Genomic DNA, 23,222 nt, shown 5'->3' on the forward strand with positions numbered 1-23,222 from the left:
AAAAGAAAGTTTGATTTCAGCTCCATACGCGTCACTGCTCTTCTTTTTTTATTTTCCTCTTACTTTTCATCACCTCTGGGCAAGGAAGGCATTTACCGAGTGAGATTACAGCCGCTGAGCTCGGGGTGCCATCGATCGGCCGGGCACAAGGCGTTCAGGGCAAGTGCAACATCACTGAAGCACCCGTACTCAGGGCAGCAATATTCCAGTTGTGTCCGGTTAAGAGCGCGGACGGCGATGGTTCATCCTGACCTTAATCGCAACAGGGGCAGAGTATATGAGTTTCAGAGGCTGGCCGAGGCACGTGGACAAAGAAATCTCACGATGAAATAGTCCCAACAAACGTAGCAGGAACGACAAAAAAGCGTCTACGCCCTTGGATGGCGTGAAAAATCAAGACGCTGCTGTGTCATTGGCTGAAAACTGTCGCAAAAAAAGAGTGGTTGGAGAGTCCTTTGTGTGAAGTCATTCAGAGTGTGGACCTGCTAGCGAGTACAAGGGCTTCATTTTCTTTCTTTTTTGCCACACTGACGGCTGGAAATCCGACTTCGAACGGTGCTTCGCACGAGGCCGGGATCGGCAGGCTCAGTTCTCTCGAGGGGACCAAACGGCCTGTAGACGAGGGGCTCATGGGGTCAGTGGATGAGAAGAACGTGTGGGAGGGACGACGGGGCCGCCGGGTTCAGCAGCCTCCGAGCATCTTTTCAGAAACTTTTTCGCGCCCCCGGTGAGCGGCTCAGCGGGAACGTTCACCTCCTGGTAGTGGTGGTGGTTTCTTCCTCTGCTTCTTCCAATTTGACCAATTCAGCATTGCTTCTCATTTACTTTACCCTCTGCAGGAGATTTACATCGAGATATGAGGGGGGTGTCAGCCTGTCAACACCTACCTTTTTGGAATTTAGGCAGTCTCAGGTGCTTCTTTCCGGTTCGACATAAGTCATGAAATGTTACCGACGTGCATCGTGTGTGTGTGTGTGCATGCGCGTCAGGATCAGAATAGAAGGTAGACGAGGAAATTCACACAGAAAAAGATCATATTTTTTTCATTAATTTTGATTCTTGGGGTGTTTTCATTCAAAGTGAAAAAGCTACGGAATCATATTTTATGTTTAAAATTCCAGCAGACACACAAAACGCACACAACTTCCACCTCAGCTCGCAGCACAGCCTGCCAAGCCGACCGCCGGCGGCGTGAAGCCGCTGTGACACGTGAAACGCTAAACCATTTTACTGTAACGACTTTGGGTCGGCAGGGGAGTCACGCGGGCGGAAGGCAGGAGGCAGAAGCGAGCCGACCAGACGAGTCAGTCAAAACCTGGCTGAGTCAGTCCGGGGCGGAATTAACTGTGACGGAAGGAAGAAAGAGATCTGGGCGCTCACCTGGATCAGTGTCAGGTCCTCCAGATTGAGCCTGAAGAGGTGGTTTCTGTGGGAAGAGAGGAGCGTTTTAAGTTGATGGATGGCTTTATTATTTGTTTTGTTTTTTTGGAGGAGAAATAGAAGAAGAAGGAGAGACCACAGATGCACACAGCTGGAGCCTTTCAAACAGCGCACATGCATTTCCCATCAAGACCCTTCTTGTCAAAATATCATTCGTTTCAGTCACCGCTTGCCAGGGTAGGCAGATGTGTGTTCATGTAAAACAAGCAGGAACACAAAACCTCACATGCGACGCTTGTGTGCGACGGGGTTCCCCTAAAAAAGCCTCTGCATGAGATTTTTTTTTTTTGCCCCCCTCTGCTTCAATGCGAGAGTGAATTCTTCGCTGGTGGCACGAAGAGATGGGAGACTAAATCCGGCCGACCGTCTCGGCCAGCCCGTAATTAAAGAGACAAAAAAGGAAGAGGGCGCGCGCACACACACACACACACACACACACACACACACACACACACACACACACACACACACACACACACACACACACACACACACACACTTCTACCTCCCGGAGTTTTGTGTCCATGGGAATCATAAGAAAGAGGATTAGGGCCACAAAGAAGAGAAAAAAGTGTTACAGCAAGGAGATTTTTATTTAGGTTTTCATTTCGTTTTGTTTCATTTTGTGAATAAAGCCAAAATTTCGAGAAAAAAAAAGAAAAGTCAACTTTGTGAATAAAGTCAACATACAAAAAGTTTTTACGTGAACTTTATTCTCGAAATTTCAACTTTATTCTCGAACTGGAAAAATAATAATGCTATCTTATTTTTTTTCTCTTCTTTTGGCCCTAATCCTATTCCGTAGAGTCAGGACGGATGCTGAGGAAGAGTGGAAATTACATTAGAGCGCAGTGGAGAATTTTCGCTTGTCTCGTCTAACCGTTCGAAAGGTTAATGCAGGGCGCGCCGAGCAGGATACATATCTAAACTTAGCCCAAAAGGAGGAGGGTTTTGTCATTTTATTCCCTTGTTGCAACAATGGCAGTGAATCTCACTGCCATTTCGGCGGAAAGCCTGTCAGTTTCCCCTTTAAAAGAAAACACGTGAAAGGAACGTACATTTCAAAGCAGGTGGCTGCTGCATTCGCGTTGCAGTGGCTGTGTGCGCACAATGCCCATTGCAGAACAGAGGGATTAACTTCCCCGTCATGTCCTCCAGCATCCTTTACAAATTCCTCCTACAAACCGGCATTAGCGTAGCGTTTGCCGGAGGTTCAGCTGACGGCGAGACGTCACGGGGCTTTTTTTCTCTTCCAAGGGCTCCTGTAAGCTGCTGGAAATGTAGGCTGTGTCGCCTCCACGCCCTTCCCCATTATCCATTTGGTCCATGATATTGTCAGACGCACGCAGGCACATCTTCAGTGTCAGCCTCGTTACAACACCTGCATTTTACTTAAAATGGGCGAGGTATAAATAGGAACCGTTTCAATGGTATTTCTTGGCTGCTATTTTACATGTTGCAGAGTATTAATAAGAATTATCGCGGGACGAGATTTTACGAGATTGACGGCTTATGCGCTTCACACCATTCAAGGAAAACGCCTGCACATCGCAACTGTACTTTGTCGAAATTTTAGAAATATCGCTTTTATTTTGCGAGAAAGGCAGCTAATGACACAAAAACTGCTTTTCTCTCATCAGAGGCAATAATTGTCATTGTCCATCCATCCATTTTCAATACCGGCTTGTTCCTGCACTCAGGGTTGCGGGGATCACTATTATTGTTTCTTTTTTTTCTTTTCAAAGTCAGCTAGCGTTGTTTACAAAGCGGAGCCGCTCGCTTCAGAGCGCGAAAGTCTTTGAGCGGAGCGCACGGCCGCTCCGACGTGCGCACACGCTCGCCGAGATCCATAAATCTCCCGACGCCGGGCTATCAGCCGGGTCTCGGCGAGGGCCGCAGCCTCCACTTTTGCCGTATTGACATTTGCATCGATCCCCCTTTCCTTCCATTATCGCTCATTCTCCGAGCCCCGTCTGCAGCTCATCCATCCTGCCACTTGCCTTTCACAGTTTAGACACTCAACGGCCGCTGACTTGGCAACCAGAATTGAGCTAAATCGCTTATTAGATTTTTTATTTTTTTTTCTCCACCCCACGCCCCCCCGCCCACCCAGAGAGTGTGAAATACCGAGAGCTGATGGAATTTGGCTGAAGAGGTAGCTAAGAATAAAGGAGTGTCAGTTTTTCTTTTTTTTTCCCGTCCCGTGTTGCAGATTACATCTCACAAAGCATTATGGTGTTCTCGCGTTGTCAGGGAAAGAATCCACCGGCTTTGACCTTTTACTCCATACATCCGCGCCGACACACTTTCCCTAATTAGCTCTTTCCGTCTTGGTTCCTGGGGTGCATTAGTAAAATCCCCGAGCTCTCTTTACCTCTTGCTGTTGTTGTTGTCGTCGTTCCTTCCTGCTGGCTCCTCTTGTTATCTCGTGATCACATCGCAGTGAGCGTATTGTTTTGGTTTTTTTCCCCCTTCTATTGACAACCATGCCATTAGGAGAAGCCGGCTGCACGCACACGGCACGTACTGACTGCAGGAATGCGGCGATGATGGCAGGAGAGGAGAAGAAGAAGGAATGCAGCGCGCTGAATCTGAGCAATCCCCGTTTCCGTTTGGTGTCGCGGTCAAATAAATATTGCAAGGAACGCATTGGAGCACACACACACACACACACACACACACACTCGGCCGGGCTTGACAAACACAACAATCCTCAAAGTGAGCGAGAGATCGCTCAACAACGCCAGAGAGGTGGGACATGGAAAAGACAGGACAAGAAAAGGACGGACCACAAAAGCAATGGTGAGGAAAAAGAAAAAAAAAAAAAAAATTCAAGACCGGAGGGTGGAAATAAATAAATGAAAACGAGAAGAAAAATGGTGGTTGACGATACCTGGCACCGACGATGAGCTCGTTCTGCCCGGGGTCAAAGGTCAGCTGCGAGTAATCCACCGTGCCCTCCGCCTTGAACCTGAAGATCCACGGCTCCATCTCTGCCAGGGACAGGGAGGGAGGGAGGGAAAGAGAGAGAGAGAGCACAGCCAGCATGAGCCAATCAGAGCGCAGTTTTGCGGCCGAGCTCGTCAGATGGGGCGGTTGAGGAATTAACGGCACGTCCCGCAACACTTCGGGGGTTAACATGCGACTAATCTGAGCTGCGGGTCCTCCTCCCCCGCTTGCCTGCTGTTCTCTCCGTCTCCCCTTTCAGCTCCTTACAGCAGTTGTCGACGCGTGGCAGTAAAAACAGTAAAGAGAGAGGCGCTAATCAAAAGCAATGAGCTGCGTGATTGGTCAGCTCACCTGCTTACGAGGTAAAAACACGTCACGGCAGGGTGTGGGGAGCAGTAACGTGGGGGAGGGATTGCCCTGTTCTGGAAGGGAAGCATGGAAATCTGTGCAGCGACTGCGGTGCACTTTTGCTTTCGGTCACCGTTTTTTTTATTTTATTTTTTTTATTATCCGATGCTGCGGAAAATCTGCGACAAACGGGTCAAAAACTGCACAAGCCACAAAGCGAGGGAGGCACTTTATTCGGTTCGCCACTGTGTGAAAGGGCGCTCGCTTGGAAACGTATCCTGCAGATGAACCATGAACCACCCCCATTTTTTCGCAAATGAAAAATTGACAGCGGTCTCCCCTCGGCGTGGAATTGTAAATACACATCCACATGAAGGCGGCGGTGGTGGTGGTGGTGGTTGGGGTTGGGGGGGCTCCCAGACAGACGCCGACATCTTATCCTCAACGTGCCTTTTTTTCCCTGGTGGCGCCCTTCCCATTAACCCCTGACGCGCCCCCCCCCCCTCCCATCTCCCTCCAGTGGCTACGACGGTGCGATGAGGCCGGACTGTCTACCTCCCGGTCACCCGATAGGCCTGGTCGAGCCGTTGCCCCCCCACGGTGGCACCGTTTCCCCGTCGCTCGTCAGGCATGAGTCATAATAGATTTAATCATACGGGTCGGATTACGTTCCCGAAGCCGACCTTCATTATATCGTGCAAAATATACATATTTCCCCCCCCCCCACAAGTTTCTGGGCGCGGCGCCGGAATTGCACCGTGGAGCCGGGTATTTGAAATCCTTCAGAGCAGAAATAAAAGGAAGGGAATTCAAAGGGTTTCTTTTTTTTTTATTATTTACTCTGGAGCTTTCCATCAGGGCCGGAAGAGAAGGAGAGGACGGCTTGAAAAATTATTTACAAAACACATTATCTGGGTCTTCAGGCGCACCTGTCAGACAGCGGTTTTAAAATTAAAAGCGCCCTGTTCCCGCCGTGCCGTCGAAAAGCAAGCGCTTTTGGGTTTCTGGTGAGAGAGAAAAAAAACAAAACGTGGGATTTCAGTGTCAAAAAGCTGCCAAGCAGCTCCGAGAAAAACAAACATAAACGCCAATAAAGAAGAAAACCGGTCTGAAAGCCGCATCTGCCTCGTCGAGCTCACGCGGCGAGGAGCAAATGGCGCGATTGGCTCGCGAGATGCCGCCGCCGCCGCGCCCGCCGTAACGTGACGACGTCTTCCCCTTGTTCTCTCCCCGCTCTCGGCTGATGAGTACAAGAGCGCCGCACGGGAGGCTGGGGGAGAGCGCCGCGTTAATACATTTTCATTAGCCACGCTGAAATAAATATCGAGGAAACGGAAAACCAACACCGCCCCGGGAGGAATCCTCCTTTCCTCGACTTCACGCTGCTGCTGCTGCTGCTGCTGGGTTCATTCCGAGAGGGAAGTGGCAAAGTTTTAGGCGCAGTCAGTCCTTTGGCTCCGACGGGCTTGTTTTTCACGCGGCAGAGAGAGGCTCTCCGGAATACAAATGGAGCCGTGACACCCCCCCCCCGGAGGGAAGACGGCACTTGACGAACCCGGCGCTCTTTCCTCCATAAATCTCCCTTGACACACCGGGGGAGTCTCGCTAACGGGGGATGATGGAGTGTGTGGGTCTGTGTGTGTGTGTGTGTGAGTGTGTGTGAGTGTGTGTGTGTGTGTGTGGGAAGACAGAGGAGGGGGGTGTGTGTTGGAAAAAAAAAAAATCCTAGAAAAGGTTTTAATTGAACGCAGAAACGCCCCCTGGAGGATCCTTAGCCCTTCACGCCAAGGCCGAGGGCCGTTAGTGAGGACTTGGACCCTCCAAAAGCTGCTGAGATAAACACGTGCCGCAAACGTGACAAACAAGACCTTCTGTTTTATTTAATTTGTGGATTAAAGTTTGTGCCTATTTTGGGAATAATTCACCAATGAGGCAAATCACACTGACCCCGACTTGAGGTCTATGGCTTGGATCGCTATGCGATGTTAACCTTCTGGTTGGAGTCTGCAGGTTCTCCCCGAGTCCCGCAAGGGCCCCTGGGTGTCACTATGTAGAAAACCTCCGACAGAGAGCGTTTTACAAAACAGCCCGTTAAGGTTCCGTCAGTCGGAATGCTGCTACGACAACAGTTGTATCAAAACCAGATGGTGTTTTTTTTTTTGCAGCAGGAGTGAAGGCAAAAGACGTTTCTGCACGGACAGAGATGTTTCTGCTTTACTCTTGCTGACTTTGCCAAGAGTTTGGGTCAAGACTGGACAGTGGGGTGATGGAGAAGGGGGCGGGCTGACGGTGCCCCTTGCGCTAATTAGCTTCACATGAGTTGTAGCAAAACAAAAAGGTCCGACCCATCGAGTGTTGCCTCGCCTTTATTGAACTCCGAGCTTTTGAATCCGAGGGAAACATTGCATCCAACCATCACCCACTAACCTCATTCCCGCTTCCCCCCCTCCCCTCCCCCCCCCCTTTCCCGCCCCCAAGTACCCACCCACTCTGGATTCGATCCCTGGCTTCCCAAATCGGCGGCACTTTACACGCGTGCGATAATGTAATCGCATCGCGGGCACGCGCATGGAAGCCAAAAGTCTCTTTGGCCGCAGATGAGAGGGCATGATCGCACAACGCTGGCGCTCACCTCGAACATAAACAAGTGTGCAAATTTTCACACACACACACACACACACACACTGGGACCGGGATGAAAATATAGACAGGGCTCTGAGCCAACACAAACTCACACGCCCATCCCCATTTCTCGCTCCCGTCTTATCCCCTTAACCCTCCCTGCTTCCTCAAAATAGAATAGCGCCATCGCTCATACCCCCTACGCCCCCCCCCACCACTGCTCTGACACAGAGCAGTTGGCGCAAAAAGACAAAATGACAGGATGCATAAATATTTACAACCGGCTTTGGGTTGTGTGCCAGTCGCTTCAGTCTGCGCACGGTCAAAGTTGCCAGGTCGGCGGCGATGGCAACACGTGGAACCAGCAGCTATTGGGTGGAGCTGACGTGAGCAAGTGGCTTTGGCAGGGAGGTGGAGAAAGCAAACACCTGCTGCTCGGTCTCCAGGAAGTCTGAAAAAAATAAGGAGTGCCGGTCTGGACGCTTGCACAATTTTCCGAACTTTTCTTTCGGGAAACAAGGACATCGTTCCGTCAGGAATCCTTCAAGAGGAAATCATTAAGCCCTCGATAAGCAAGCGATGAAATATGTAAATCTCATGGGGGGGGGGATTAAAGAGCCGAGGTCTCGTTTCGGGTGTGCAATGTACTACAAGCCGACGGGGTCTCTTCAGTGGCACGCGGGCTGTTTAGCACAGCGGGCAAATAAGAGACACGCACGTGCGAAAATGCGCAGCCACTGGCAGCCCGTCTGCTATGAAAATGAAACGTGTGGCGGACGGCGGCTGTAAGGAGAAAAGAGTAAATATTTCAAGCCTCGGCGATAAAACTTGAGGGGATTTCACTATTTGGAACAATCCAGCGAACAAAAGACTGATTAAACCATCTCAGGCAGCGGCGGCTGCAGCCTATTGCCTCTGTATAAGCTACAAGGCCTTTTTATTTCAGAAGTCTCCTCTCTCCAAGGTGTTTCGCGGACGATAAAAAGCGAGCGCGGCTTTGCCGGCTGGAAGAAAAAAAAAAACACACAAAACAAAACGGAAAAAAACAAAACAAGACGGCCAATTGCGAGTCCTCGGAGACGCAGCTCGCTAATACACTGTTTACATCGCAGTCGGTAACCTTTAAACGGCGAAGACTCGGAAGTGCACATCACTCCTGCGGAGCAGCGCTTTGTTAATATGTTGCGCGTTGAGGGATTGGAGATACTGCAGGAGAGAGAGAAGTCTGAAACAAAAACAGCCACGGGCAGCACAGGCAGGGATTTGCAACGCCCCTCCGGGAATAGATATGCGTCTTATAGATATTTAAACTGGACCTGCAGCGTTCTTTTTGGGGGGTGGGAAAGCATACATTTAGGGGACTCGGATTTCCACCGTGGCAGTCGGCCTGAACTGTGCACTTTCTCTGTGAAGCCCAACGTTTCATTTAACTGCCACACAAACCAGGGAATTAACAAAAAAAAAAAAAAAAGAAAAAAAAGTGACCTTCGGGCTGAAACACTGTGGCATCGCAGCAGCAGCAGCTCCGTCAGCCAAAGTGTCATGCCAAGTCAGAAAACCACCGTCCGCGGCAGGAAGCCGTCCAAGTGGACCGCACCCTCTTTCACCAGAGAGAGAGAGAGAGAGAGAGAGAGGGAGAGGGAGAGAGAGAGAGAGAGTAGGGGGAAGAAAAAAAATACAAAAAAACAACTGGAATTCACTCGGGCCAAGCTTGACCGTGGCTATTTGCGACCGGTCATGACCACTCCGAGTGTCCAAACTGCTTTTTTTTCTCTCTCTCTCAGACCATCGACCTCCATGGTCCCACATTGTTGCACCTGCTTTCGGATCTCGATTTTAGGCCAGGGGTGATTCATTCTAGCCGAAAAACAACTATGGGTTCTTTTTTCAGATCGCAGCAGATTTAGCCTTCTGTTTGCAGTTAGTGAGCATTGGTGAGCTGAATTTTTTCACAACCCTAAGGCTGTTATGGAAGTGGAATCAGGAAGGAACACACCTGCACTAAGCAGCAGTTAAAAATCACCTTCAGAGGCTTTTGTGCGTAAAGGTAAGGTTAAAATATTGAAAAACACATTTAAGATTTTAATAGAGTCTGATACTACAGGAATGTCTTTGACCAAATTTTCAAGTGGATTCCTCAAATTACCCATTTCAGAATCTCAAAGATTTTATGTGCAGGAGTCTGAAGTGCGGTCAAGTAATTTGCCGTCCGTTTCCTTCTTGGCCATCCGAGACTATTTGTTTTTTTTCTTTTCAAGGAATCTTTGCCTCTCCAGAGGAATCTGCTGTGCGGCTGTAAAGCGTGCTTGTGTTTCGCATTGGTAAGTAAGTTCAAGACTTTTTTCTTTTCTTTTCTTCTTCCTTTGCTTGACCTCACCTCACCAAGCGCGGCAGTGGCCGGCCTTAGTAAGGGTGACCTCATGTGTTGCGGCAGGAGCCCAAAAAAGGGCTTTAAAATGCCACAATGAAAAGATTTATCTCCCGTCCAGATGACCCATCCTACCTCTTTGATCCATTGTACCCTATGTTTACGTCCGAGCTGGAGGACTTAAGCCAAACCCCTTGAGGAACCCGCGTGTGTGCGCGTGCGCACGTCCTGCAGCTCCAGGTTCGCACTGGCCAAAGTGGGAGTGCGCTGCCGCTGCTGCAGCAGCCGGCCACTGGGGTTTGTTTAATGTGTTTGTAGTCGTCCCAGCTCGGATGAAGGGCAACCGTGGCAGCCTCCATCTGCGCATTCTCAACAACCAGGGATTAAACAGAATGACTCACAGATGACAAAAAAAAAAATCAAAAAAAAAAAAGGGGAAAAAAAAAAATCATAGGTTTAACAGGAGGCTGCACTGACTGTGTGTTTACTGTGCAGTCGCCGGCGCACTCGGACACGTCTTTGTCGCGGCCACGTGGGGGCTAAAAAAGCCAGAGCTGTAATTTGGAGGATTCTGTAAAGTCTGGTATTTTGTTCAGCTCAACAATGAGACGTTTTCTGACCGCGCAAAAGACTATGATTGTGCCCCTCACCCCCTCCCCCCGCGGGGAATGAAGAATCTACGAGAAAAAAACTGACCCAAAATACATTGGTGGAGGATCAAGGGATGTGTTTTCTTATGATTAATGGGACGTAGCAGCTGCAAAGACGATTGGATTCTAGTAGTCAAAGCATTAAGAAGAGGACGTGTGAGAGGAGAACTCTGTGAGTGTTACGGCTGCGTGGAAAAAAAAAACAAAAAAACATGAAGATGGGCAAGTTCACTGCGTGTCAATCCTGGAAAACGGCCAACTGGGAAGCAGTCGACAAGTACAGTGTGTGCAGAAAACTTGGAGAAACCCTGAAAGGTCAAATACTTTGATAAGACTCTGAAACTTGGTTGAGAGAGTGCACAGAGTTCTGCGTCAGCGTCAGTGTGGTGCTGCTGCTGTTGCACCACTCTGAGAACAAATGAGTGGCGGTCGTCTTGGGTGCCTTAGGTTTGCCGCGCGACTCCCAGAGCAAAAGCTTCCCCCCACTGTTTATGCAAATCATTGCACTGAATTCTTGACGGGATGCCATTTATTTTGAGCCGAACGTTAAGATATTATACAGCGCAGCCGCGCGCGCGAGTGAAAAAAGTTTTGCCGTGTAAACGCCGAGGGGAAGCGCAAACAATGTTGTTCTTCAGGAGAAGGTAACGCCGCTGAAAACAGCCCACTGTGCTGTTAGTAAATTATACACGACGTCGGTTAAATATGCAGCATCGAGCTGCTGTAATGTTGCATTGAAAGTGAAACAATGTAAAATGAAATCATGCAGTTTTAAGCCTGGAGATCCTGCAGATCCGTGTTGAAAAGCTCTGATCTAATTTTGACTGGGCCAATCGGTGCCCATTTGAGGGGAAGGGAAGGTTTAGCTGTGACACCATGAGAAGCTGCTCCTAGCAGCAGTCCTATCAGAACTGATTTTCAAATTAAAAGAAGAGCAAAGTTAGATATCAAATCTAACCAGATCGCTGCATCGGCCTCCCCTCCCAAACACTTTTTCCTACTTTCTAAACTCGATCGGTGGGCAATTTTCAACAAGGACATCAACATTAGATCCCTTAACCGTGTACTCACTTTGACATTCTTCCTGGCGACTGCCATCCTCACAGCTAATTACTCAGTTGGTGCTTCTTCCGCTTCCTGATTGCTGGATGTAACTCTCTCTCTCTTTTTTTTTTTAATTAACGCGACTACATTTCAACCAGAGCATTGAGGCTAATGGGCCATCGCAGTGCATTAGAGAAAACAAATGCGCGGACCGCGGCTGACCCGCCGGCTGCCGCCAAGTCGGACGCGCCATGCGGAAAACGTATCGTTTAATGGGCCGGTTAGTCATCGTGTCCGCGGGTAACAATGTAGTGGCGACAATAGAGAGGAGAGATTAAAAAAAAAAGAGAGAGAGAGAGAGAGAGAAAGAGGCAGGGGAAGGCTCAGTCGGTCGGACCCGATATCAGTCCCGGCGTGCACGCGGACTGGGACGGACTGTGATTATCGGCTCAGGGCTCCGCCGGAATGAAAACAGCTCGATGGCGTTCAGCTCCTCAGCGAGCGAGCGAGCGGGCAGACAGGCCCGCGTCGATCACTATCGAGACTGACTTAAATCATTTAGGAGACAAAGGAAGGGAGGCGGGGGGGGTAATCAATTCCCAAATCTAAAATTAGATCCAGCGGTTATTAAAGGCCACGGGAAGGTCAGCAGGAAGGAAGCGGAAGGCAGTGACGGGGGGGGGGGGGGAGAGTAATATATTTAACTATCGTTTATTGTACTTCTGAAACAGAAAGGGACTGGAGAAATTTCCATAAAAGTGCGGACTGCCCCTTTGACCAGTTCGCTGGGAAAACGACACAATTTAAAAGGAATGGAAAAAACAAAAAACAAGGCTGCAATCATTTGCAAACAAAACTGGCCGGGCAAGAGTTAGCGGCGCGGAACGTTGCCGTCTCAGCAGTCCCTCAACAGGCTTTTAAAGCCCCTCGCCGCATGCAGGGACACACACGCGCACTCGTCTGGATGAAAATCGAAGGGAGTCTTTTAAAACACGTCGCCCCTGCATAAAGAAATTGGAATTAGGTAAAAGACGAGATGTTTATCCCGGCGAAAGTTCTGAATAGCGCAATCCCCGATTTTTTTCGGAGATTAGACGGCGTCGCAATGTTTGATTCGTGCCGTGTTTGCGCCTTTCGCCCGCCAGCACCGGCGGGCGTAATTACCCGGGGGGGGGATATTTCTGGCTCCACGCGCTGAGGCGTTGACGCACTTGAAATCAGTTTCCTCCAGCGTCACGGCTAAAGACACGTGTGCCGCACCACCGTCGCCATGGAGTGCCCTGATGAGTCAGTGCTCTTAAGACTTTAGATATGAGGCGGGTTTGAGATGTGAGAAGTGGACTAATAAAGGTTGGTTCGGAAGAGAGGAAGAGCACGCACAGAGAGGAAGCACTTAAGCAATCGTACGCGGCGATGTCGTGATAATGGAGGGACATAGAAAAGCTGATGAGTAGAGGAAAAAGGGGAAGGAAAAAATCTTTAAAAAAAAAAAATGTCTTTGTGTTTGCGTGTGTGTGTGTGTGTGTGTGTGTGTGTGGTAGTGTTGTAGTCAAGACCGCACCAAGCCGGGACCAAGACATTATCAGCACTAGAGAGCATCGAGATCGAGACATTTGGAGTTCGAGACCAAGCCAAGACCAGACCAAGACTTTACATATTATAGAACAATAACAACATAACAGAAAAAAATTAGCAGTATCTTTTTTAAACAGCAACATCTCTTTTCAGCAAGGTGTCTTTCAATAATTTCCTTTAACATATTGCTGCTTTGCCAACTATTTTGAACCATTTTCAAAAAAACAGCTTTCCTCTATAAAATTTAAATAAAAAAATCAATTAAAAAAATTAACTTATTTTCCTTTATTATCTGTCATTGTAGTGTTGGCTGAGTCTTGACTGGTCTTGGTCAAAAACCCTGAGTCCATCCAGTCTGGAAACCGAGACCAACCTCCAGCGCTACAACACTCGTGGTGAGGACCCCTACCTGAGTACGGGACGAGCGGGTGCTCGATCCTGTGGCAGGGCGACTCGGGCAGCAGCACCGGCCCTCTCCTGCCGGCCACGCCTCCGAGCCGCAGGAACAGCACGCACTGCAGCAGCAGCAGCAGCGCGTGCCGGGTGGCCGGGCATCCCATGGGGGCCTGGGTGAGAGGGGGATGGGGAGGGGGGGGGGACTCGGCTCGCTCGCTCGTCCTCAGGCCTCAAGGGCCAAAAACATTGGACAGACACACCTGGAAAGACACACAAAGAGAGAGAGAGAGAGTGATTGACTGGTGACGTCATCGACTCGGCGCCTCTCGCGGCAGAGCTCCGCCCGTAAAATCGTAAAAACAAACAGGCAACTGTTACGGCTCGTGTTTCCCCGCGACCCTCCCCTGACCTCTGACCTCTGTCACCGCTAGCATGAGTGAGGAGCGGCTCTGCATTAGCTCACGCGTCCCGAGGGACGTGGCCTTCCAACATCTCCGATTGCGCGGCTGTTTCTGTTTCCAGACTGTCGCATGAAAATGACGGATGGGTGAAATTTTTTATTTTTTTTAAATACAAAAGAAAGCGCGACCCCCCCGCCCCCAACCCCCGCCAAGCGCGGTCATGTGTTAGCCATTACCAGGACACGCTTTTGTTGTGGTGCGTGCGCTCGATGATGATATATAGAAATGAATGTATGCAGGAGGCGTCGTCCTCCGCTCCTCCATCGTGGGATAATTAAATCACATAGCCACAGTAAATCTTTTTTTTCTTTTCGCTTTTTTTCCTTTTTAAATCTACATCCCACAGCCTGAAATTGCTGGATGTGATTAATACGCAGCGCTTACGGCACATCGGGAGCGTCGCAGGGAGGGGAGTCATTTGCGAGCGAGAATAGCAAAGCGGCGGCTAAATCGGCTGCGAGCCCTCGCCTTTGTGCCCCCCCGGCCCCCTCCCCCCAACCCCCCGATTGATGGGAATTCCACACCGTCCGCGCCATTAGTTTTCAATCAGTTATGTGCGTTACGTTGTTATGGAAAATGACGATTCATGTGGAAGAACGGGGCTGGGTTGCCAGATTCATGTTTGGTTATCTTGTGCTTTTCTTTTGGGGGTCGGGTCAAGGCGGATGCAGGCTAAATCTGTTCCCTCCGAAACACTTTTCAGCAGTTTTCCACTCCTTTTTGGGAGACAGATAGATAGATACAGTAGATAGATAGATAGATAGATCGATAGATAGATAGAGTAGATAGCCATACAGTATACAGCATACAGTTTACACCATAAAGTAGTAAAAAAAAAAACAGAGATAAATAATAAATGATTAAATAAATAAGTTCAAAACTGCTATTAATACAATTAAGTGCACATTAACAAAGTCCATTGTGCAGTCTGATTGCCCCCGGAATGAATAAATATCCTTTATCGTCATTGCAACAGGTAGCAACAACAAAATTGTTTGGGCTTTCTGCCCATAGCGCAATAAACAAGCAAGAATCAGGCAAGCAGTTAGGACGCACACCTGCATGACCTCCTGAAGCTCTCAGTCCTGCTCTGCAGTGCATCGTGAGCAGGCAATAGCTGCGGCTGCTTTGTCGAGCAACCGCGGCGTCATGCAGGGTTTCCAGGGCCGCATGAGTCGAGTAATCCCCGCCCGGCGAGTTCTGGGGTTTTAACCACAGGACCCCCCTTCCAGCCAAACTGGACACGCCCGGAAGATCTCTAAAGGGAGAGGCATCCAGGAGGCGAAGAAGCTTCTCCTCACCTTTATCTCCCAGCACCCCCCTCCCCCCCAACCCCTGCTGAGGAAACTCATTTGGGCCGTCTGATTTCTGAAGCTCCCGAGCACAGGTGAGAGCTGGGACTGAGGTTTAGCGGCAAATCGATAGCTTCACCTCGTGGCTTAGATTCATCCTTTTTTTTCGCCCCCTCTACCAAAAAAAAAAAAAAAAAAAAAAAAAAAAAGGTCAGCAGGTAGAACACCAGCACCGCCCGCTGATGTCACGCTAGCCCAACTGGCAGCAGAAGATGATTGAGGATCGTCAAAGGTCCCAAGTTCTTTGTTAGTTCTTAAAGTATTTTATTTTTCCTTCCTTCTTTCGACAACCTCTCCTTTATTTAGTCTTTATTGCTGCGTGGACTCTCTATTTCCGTGCAAACTCAGAGCCACGTCTGCAACAAATCTCACCCAATTATAAAAACAAAAAACACACAAAAAAAACACACGCAGGCTACAGATGTCCCCGAAACAGCAAATCCAGCCATCTGTTTATTGCTTCGCGCACCAGCTGAACCTCTGCTGCACCTTCTGCACGACTTGGAAGGCAACCAGATGAAAAGGCCTTCCAAGAATCCATGAAAAACACCTGCAGGGGAAAGGCGTGGTCGCCCTTTATGACATCGCAGAGGGGTTGCTAATCCCTAAAAAGTGCCTGTGCCTTTGGAACAAGCGCACGGAAAGTGGAGCAGGGCAAAAAGAAGGAAACGCCGGATTTTCACTGGAAGTTTTTTTGTTCCCCGATTTTAATTTATTCTTAGGCCGAACCAATACGCAATCCTGTCGTATTAATTCTGAGCGCGAGCAGCTTTGTTTCCGTTGTCCGCTTTTCCAAAAAAAAACATGCTGATGACTCTCCCTCCCTGTTTACTTAGCGAGTTGCAAATAAGCAAAAGCTATTAATAGCGCCTCTGTTGCAGGAAGGCGGCTATTAGCGAGGGAGCCTGCGCAGCGGCGAGAGAGCTGAGAGATAAACTGAGTGCGAACACTCGCCGCCCTGCAAACGCCGCTACTGCTGCTGCTGCTGCTGCTTTACCCCAGAGCTTAAAAAGAACAGGCGCGCCCCCCCCACCACCACCCGCTCTCTTTATGCTGTCGGGAAAAAAGAAAGAAGAAGAAGCTGCGAGCGTGCTGGCTTTATTTCATTTTCCCCTTGGATGGAAGGTTTACTTTGCCTTCAGCGCGCGTGAATGAGCCGGGAGACCTTGAGGCCTGCGCGGAATTTCATTCAAAGTCCGGCAGGAGGGGAGGAAAACGCACAGGCGGCGGCTTGCGCTTCCCCTTTACCCAGGAAGTAATGCGAAACACCTGCCAGCCACTGCGGGGCGTGTTGGGCAGGGGGTGGGAGTGACAGGCGGTGACGGCGTCTCGCCTCCCTCTCGCTCGCTCGCTCTCTCTCCCTCTCGCTCTCTCGCTCTCTCTCTGTTCCTGCCGCCTTTCGTCTCGGCGCTTCACACGACAGCTAACGCGCTGCCAGCTTCGCTTTAGTCAGCCCGTCCTCTTTTTTTTTTCTGCCACTTTGCTCTCCGTTTCACCGCTTCAGTTTCAGATGTGACAGATTTTTTTCTTCCCCCCCCTCCGTCAAAACCACCCAACCGCCGGCCCGTCCCCGTTCACCTGTTGCGACCCGCCGCCTCTCGCGTCACGATCCTTGACGCTTGCAAATGCCGCAAGCTGCGTTTTTTTTTTTTTTTTTCGCAAAATAAAAGATGCATTTCTACAATTTCGACCAAGTGCAATTGTGATTTGCAGGTGTTTCAATTAAGTGGTGTGAAGCGCATAAGCCGCAAGATTACGTAAGATTACATAGGATTTTACGCAAATTACGTTCACTTTTGTTTCTTTACGTTTGTTTGCTGTCAAGAATGGTTGTTACATTTTCCTCTTTGATTGCTTGTCCAAAAATATTACGTCTCCTCCGTCCAGACATAACGCGGCATTTCCACCTGACGTGAACTGGTCACGTGATCCCGTACGTCACGTCCGGTGACGCGTAAGTGCTAACAAAGTGTTTGCATGAAACTTTTGCGTTGTACCTCTGTATCTCTGAGAAACCATCTCATGAGAGCGTCAATACCCCTCAGCGATATTTCAGAGGTTTTTCCAAAGTTCAGGTGTTTTTTTTATTGCGATATTTAGGTTTCGCGCAATCCTAGGGGCAACTGAAACACAGCTACTGTAATCCGCATTGGCAAAAGGGACGAACTAAGATGGCAAGGAGTTCAAATGAATGTTGTTGTTTTTTTGCGCGTTGCAAAAATATATTTGCACACACAAGAAACACTGGCTGACAGGATCAGTGATTTGTGGGCCCCGTGCACAGGTTTGTTGACTCCACTCCCGCTGCAATGGCCCGGCGCACGACCTCCCATCAGCCTGCATGCGCCCACACACACACACACAGCCTTGCTCACACGGTTGTAATTTTTCATCCCGGGGGCTATTAGCTATGGGGGCACCGGCTCTTTAAATCAGATGCACAATCGCTGCGGCTGCCAAACAAACAAGTCCTTTGCACATGCAGTGTTTGCCTAAAGCCTGTTCTCTCTGTGTCTGAGGCCCCGGCTCTTTTCAATGTTTTTTCTACCCGCCTTGTTATTGGGAATATTTTTTTCTTTCTTTTTTTTAAACAATATGTTTATTGGGAATATTTCTAAACAAATATCCAGTGGTCACAATGAAGTTGCCAACTTGCTATTTTTTTTCTCTCTTATATTTTCACAAATAATGGCTCCTGAATACAACAAAACATAATTTTGAATTCCGCTGCTTCAAACGCCCACAAATAACTAGATTTGAATGAGGTCCTTTAAAGTGGAGGAGGAAAGACAGACAGACAGGCAGACAGACAGGCAGACAGACAGCAGGTGATTTCATTTAAGAGCCAAACCATTTGAACTTTCATTCCACCAGAGCGCAGCCCTGGTTGGTGGATCCTATTTTTCCCTACAGCTCCACCACAAGCCACCGGCCGACCGCTCCCGAGGGAGAAAAGCGGAAGAGCTTTCGTTGCAGCTTGTCGGCCTGAAGCTCTTGATCACCTCTAGGGCATTAGCGCGAGCCTCCGGCAACCGCCGCCGCCGCCGCCGCCTCATGCTTCTGTCCCGACCCCTAATTCTTACTCTCACGCATCGGAAAATACATGACGGCAGATAAAACACCCTTCTCAGTCCCGGTGCCCTCGCAGCGGCATCGCGATTGCATAGATAGCCGTCTATTTAGGTTACTGGGCATGGAGGGAATAGAAGAACAAAAAGTGAACAGCTGCTGTGTTTAAAAAGCAGGTACGGCGCCGATAAGACTGTATAGATTTTTCTCCCACAGATTAGAATTTGAAAGAGTGCGGTATCAGCATGCGGAGCGGAATTTTCTTTTCTGAGAAGGTTCACTTATAGAATGGTTATATAACAGGACATAGAGGAGAAAGAGAGAGAGGCAAGAGTAGAAAGTTAAATACACCCAAGTTGGACTTAATGCGTCGACCTTTTCACAGCAACCGTTTGAATGTTTACTTTTAAACGTGTGATTTTAGACTCTTTAACCTTACAAACATTTACGGAAGCATCCAACAGGTGGACCTGCGTGCCGAGCAACTCCCACATCCCCTCGTCGAAAAAACGACACCCGCGCGATTCCCAACCAGGTCGAGGGAGTTTGGGCGACGGATGGCAGCGCAAACTCCCCCCGCAAAAGCGGCGGCGATGAGAAAAAGCGGCGATCGGTGCCCGAATCTCGCCGACGTCTCCGCGGCTGCGCAGCCTCCTCTCAGGTCTCGCACAAGCGCGCAACGTTGCGCGCCTCGGGAAATATGCACGCCGTCGAGCACTTCGCGGGCGCCCGCGAGCTGTGCAGCAGGCAGACATGAGAGGCCGGGAGACGCAGGGCGGCATACGAAGGAGCGCGGGCGAATTACCGCGCTGGAATATTCACACGCGCGTGATCAGAGTGCAGATGTCAGGCGGCAGGTGGTGTCAAACGTGAGGCGCGAGCGCGCGTGCTTCACGCCTATGTGATGGCAATCTGTTGGATAACGAGATGATTTTTTCGAAAGGGGGAAACATTTCATTTGGGACAAAAAAAGAAAATGAATGCTAAAAACAGGGGGGGAGTGTGTCAAGTTGAATGGATGTGTTAGCAAGTTGTTTTTTGTTGTTTTTTTTAGCACATTTCTAGTTCATATAATAATTTATATTCTCATCCACAGATGATCCGCTGGCAGTTGCACAATTCCCCCCCCCCCAACGTCTGGCACAATTGGCAGTCTTGCAATATCCTTTCTCACCATCGGATGCTGCTAAATCCCACCAGCCGAGCCTTCAAAGTTTCCGCGTCGAATTCCCTTTCACGCTGCAGACGCGCACGCCTGCGCTCCGAGGTGCGAGAGAAGCCATCGGCAGGGAGCCCTCCCGCCATAACAGGCGCTGGCTCACGTACAACAGCGCTATTGATTCTGCCCGTGCGAGGCACTCCCGTCGTGGCTGGATTACGCTACGCATGCACGGCAAAGCGATTACACCGCCGTCGGCTTTCGCACGCTCGCACCCACACGCAGAAAACCGCACACCGGCGATCCATCTGTCCAAACACAGACGGCGTTGTGTGCGCGGACAGGGTCACACGCTGCTGATAGATGCCTCTCTCTCGCCCCGGCAGACAGACGTGACGAGCCGCGGTGAAATCGAGCCAGACTTTGTTTAAGGGCCGGCGCGCAAACACAAAGACAGAAAGGAAGCCGCTCGCTTTTAATAAGGCCCCGCGCCGGGGTTTTGGGCTTTGAGCGCGTTTTTCTAGCGACCGGCGCCGCTGACGGCTTCTGCCCGTTTATCCCTCCGCCCGCCCGTCGTCGGCCGAGCCGCTGCCAGCGTTTGTTTGCTCTGCTCCGCGTCCCGTCTGCCGCTCTGACTGACTCGCTCTCAAACTTGGAAGTTCCGACTGGCTGGCGGTGCGGACAGTAAAGAGGGGGTGGGTGGGGGGGTGAGAGAGTTACCAAGCAGGTGACTGACTGACAGGGAGAGCGGCGAGGCGCTGACGGAACGGCGGGCCGGCCGACTCTCCTTCCTCCTCTGGGTGTCGCCGGGGCTTTTTTTTGCCATTTGTCAAACACCTCCAGTCGTGCCCTTTTCTGTTTATTCCCTCCGGCGACCTTTCCCCTCCCCCTCCCCCTCCCCCTCCCCCTGCCCCCCCTCGCTGTTTAACGCTCCTGGGAGGAGGACGGGGAGAGTGATGGAGTGATGAGCCAAAAGCTCGCCACCTCACAGTCCTTTCTGCTCGCCCCCCCCGCCCCCCTCGAGACGCCGACGGGCAGAGCGGAGAAGAGCTTTCAGTGCGTCAGAGAGCTTTTTTTTCGTATGGGGGGGAAAAAAACTAAAAAAAAATAAATAAATACTGTCCGCGAGGTGCACAGTGGGGCTTTTGAAGTGCAAATACAACACGGTGATTGTATGTGTGGCTTCCCGGGGTATCACCTCACCGCCGTACATGTCAATTAGGGCTCGTCGACTCGCGCACTCTGATTCTAATAGCACCCTGTATTGATTTTTTGGTTTCAAATAGATTTTTTTTTGAGAGAGGGAGAAAAGCGCTACAATTATCGGGATGGTTTTAACGGAAAGGTCTCGTAGGCAGGTTTTTCGTACCAGGCAAAGCAAAACAGAGCAGAGCGTAGGTAGTGAGGAGCTGACGTTAGCGCCGCCGCGGCGAGTACCCATCATCCTTTGCTCACCTGGAAGTGAGGCGAAACAAGAAATAAACAAAAACAACATGCAGGCAGTGCTGGAAGAACAAAAGTGAACTTCGGCCACTTTTGGGGCATTTATTGTAACTTCCAATGCCCAGTTATTGTTTAATAAATGCATATTGTTATCTTTTTTTTCAAGCGGTTTATGTCTCTTTTAACATATCTCTCTCTAGCTGCGTTTCCATTACTCCTAGAATTGCGCAAAACCTAAAATAATAACTGGTCGTGGAAATGTCAACGTCGGTAAAAGGTTTTGGCGCTCTCGTGAGGTGGTTTTTCAGACGTATCAATACAGAGGTACATCGCAAAATTGTCATGGAATCGCTTTTCCCCTATTTTTGCGTCGACGGACGTGACGTACGGGGTCACGTGACCAGTTCATTTCAAGCGAAAGTGTCGCGTCATGTTTGGACGGAGGGAGGAGAGCGAATACTTAGAATAAGAGAAAAATATAGCAACCATTCTGACAGCAGACAACATGCAGATTCACCGCAAAAAGAATTACGGCCTATGCGCTTCACACCATTCAAACTGAAACGCCTGCTATTCGCAATGGTACTTTGTGGTAATTTTAGAAATACCGCTTTTAATTTGCGAAAAGCTGGCGTCTACACGTCTCGATATATCCGCACGAGGCGTCATTCAGACGCAGCCGTCGATAACAATTAGTTCTTCCACGGGCCCGTTTTTCACCTCGCGCCCGCTTGCGTTGACAGGTGCGCGTGCAAGTTAATCGCCCTGGAGAGCCGACGGAGGAGAGCAACATCTGGCGCTGGTCGCCGCCGATATCGGATTACAGCCGGTGCGACGGCTCCTTCAAAACGCCGCCTCTCCTGTTACGGGAGGCGTAATCGGCGGCGTGCGAGGGTTTCGAGGGAGAGAAATCACGAAAAAAACAAAAAAAAAAAAAACATTTCAGTCTCTAGAATACCGCTTTAAAGTGCAGGCTGCAGCCTCTTTGCTCCGTTTAGCGTGTTTAGAGGGTGCAATTTTAAAACCCAGACACAACACAAGATCAACTGCTCCCCTAATCAGCAAAGTGCAAACAAAATAAGCTGTGAAATCATTACAGATTATAGGTTTTGGCTCAAAAGAAGCGCTGATTTTTCAAATATAAAGCCTGGAAAATTCATTTCCCCCCTCGCCCCCACTATTGGGAGAGGTGTTGCACGTGCATAATATGCTGGCGGAATGCACATTTCGAAAGTGTCATCTTATATTTTTGACTGCACAACAATCTGAATTCCATTATGTTCTGCAGGGAGCGGAGCTGCATTTGAATAACTGTAAATATTAGATCATCGCGCCGCTGCCGCCGCGCTCCATTCCAATCTGTCAGATTCCTTGGCACCGGTAAAAGATAGAAAAAACACAAGTCCTTATGTTTGTGTGTGTGTGTGTGTGTGTGTGTGTGTTTTATGGTTATTGTATTTTCGAGCTGCTTTCTGCTCTCAGTGTATAGGGAGGAAAGAGGGATGCAGGTGATGAAATGCGGGCGCCGTGGAGAGGAAGAGCAAACTCTCCCAGGGAAGAATGCAACCAACATCGCTCCCGACTCCCACTCAGAAGTTCATTTCACTAATATTTGACTGAAACTTTTCATTTCAGTCATTCATTTCATGAAACGGCACCCCCCACCGCTCCTGACTAACGGCTGCGAGCGGCTCGGCGTCTCCGGTGAGAAAAAAGGAAAAGGAAAAGGAACCCTGTCTTGTGAACTGTGCAGTGTCGAAAAGTTGCTTCCACCCCCCCACCCCCCTTGACCAGCCCCAGTGACTCGCCTGGCCACAACCATAGCTTCGGAACACAGCTAAATCTGGCACGTTTCCTGGCATCCCTCGGGTTTACCACAGAAAGACACACACACACACACACACACACACACACACACACACACACACAGACTCACTCACTCACTCACTCGCTCACTGTTCTCCTCCAGAAACACACCCGGCAATTTCATCCGAGTCACGCCCTGACTCTCCGGAGCTTTGCCCGAAAATTCCTGCTGTTATTTTTACTCCGATTCACTTACACTCAAAGGAGCCGAGGGACCGAAGCTTTGCCGTGCTGCCCCGCGCGGCGTTTCATGCTTGAGAGTGGCACGCGGGCTGGGCGGAGGCGGAGGGTGGGGTGACATCACAGCTGAAGAAGAAGAAGGAGGTGGAGTGCGAGAAGCCCTCGCACGCCACCGGATCGCCGGCCAGCGCCAGACCCGTCTGCGCTGAAAGTGCTTAAATACGACCCGCGACTTGAAACTATCACTGTAAGCCTGAAAGGACGGCCCTCTGAACACAGAGCCGGGCTCTTTAAATTTAG

At 49.8% G+C, this 23,222-nt stretch overlaps 1 protein-coding gene across 6 annotated transcripts in view; it reads right to left on the reverse strand.

Annotated features, from left to right (window-relative positions):
• Positions 1-23,222, reverse strand: part of sema5a (sema domain, seven thrombospondin repeats (type 1 and type 1-like), transmembrane domain (TM) and short cytoplasmic domain, (semaphorin) 5A) — a 144,532-nt gene that overhangs the window by 83,907 nt on the left and 37,403 nt on the right. For 5 of the 6 annotated variants that reach the window (XR_012929459.1, XM_076051153.1, XM_076051151.1 and 2 more), the window contains 3 exons: positions 13,406-13,652; positions 4,334-4,433; positions 1,381-1,426 (listed from right to left, as the gene is read on the reverse strand). Coding sequence is in view for 5 of the 6 variants with exons in the window: in XM_076051153.1 (XP_075907268.1) it covers positions 1,381-1,426; positions 4,334-4,433; positions 13,406-13,556 (297 nt within the window). In the remaining variant the exon portion in view is untranslated. Of the gene's footprint in view, positions 1-1,380; positions 1,427-4,333; positions 4,434-13,405; positions 13,653-18,056; positions 18,076-23,222 lie in introns of those variants that run through there. The other variant, XM_076051152.1, reaches the window with a different exon arrangement.

The sequence above is a fragment of the Nelusetta ayraudi genome, unplaced genomic scaffold (assembly GCF_046127955.1).
Source record: "Nelusetta ayraudi isolate G7.1 ecotype Tasmania unplaced genomic scaffold, CSIRO-AGI_Nayr_v1 ptg000132l, whole genome shotgun sequence".
Lineage (NCBI taxonomy): Eukaryota > Metazoa > Chordata > Actinopteri > Tetraodontiformes > Monacanthidae > Nelusetta > Nelusetta ayraudi.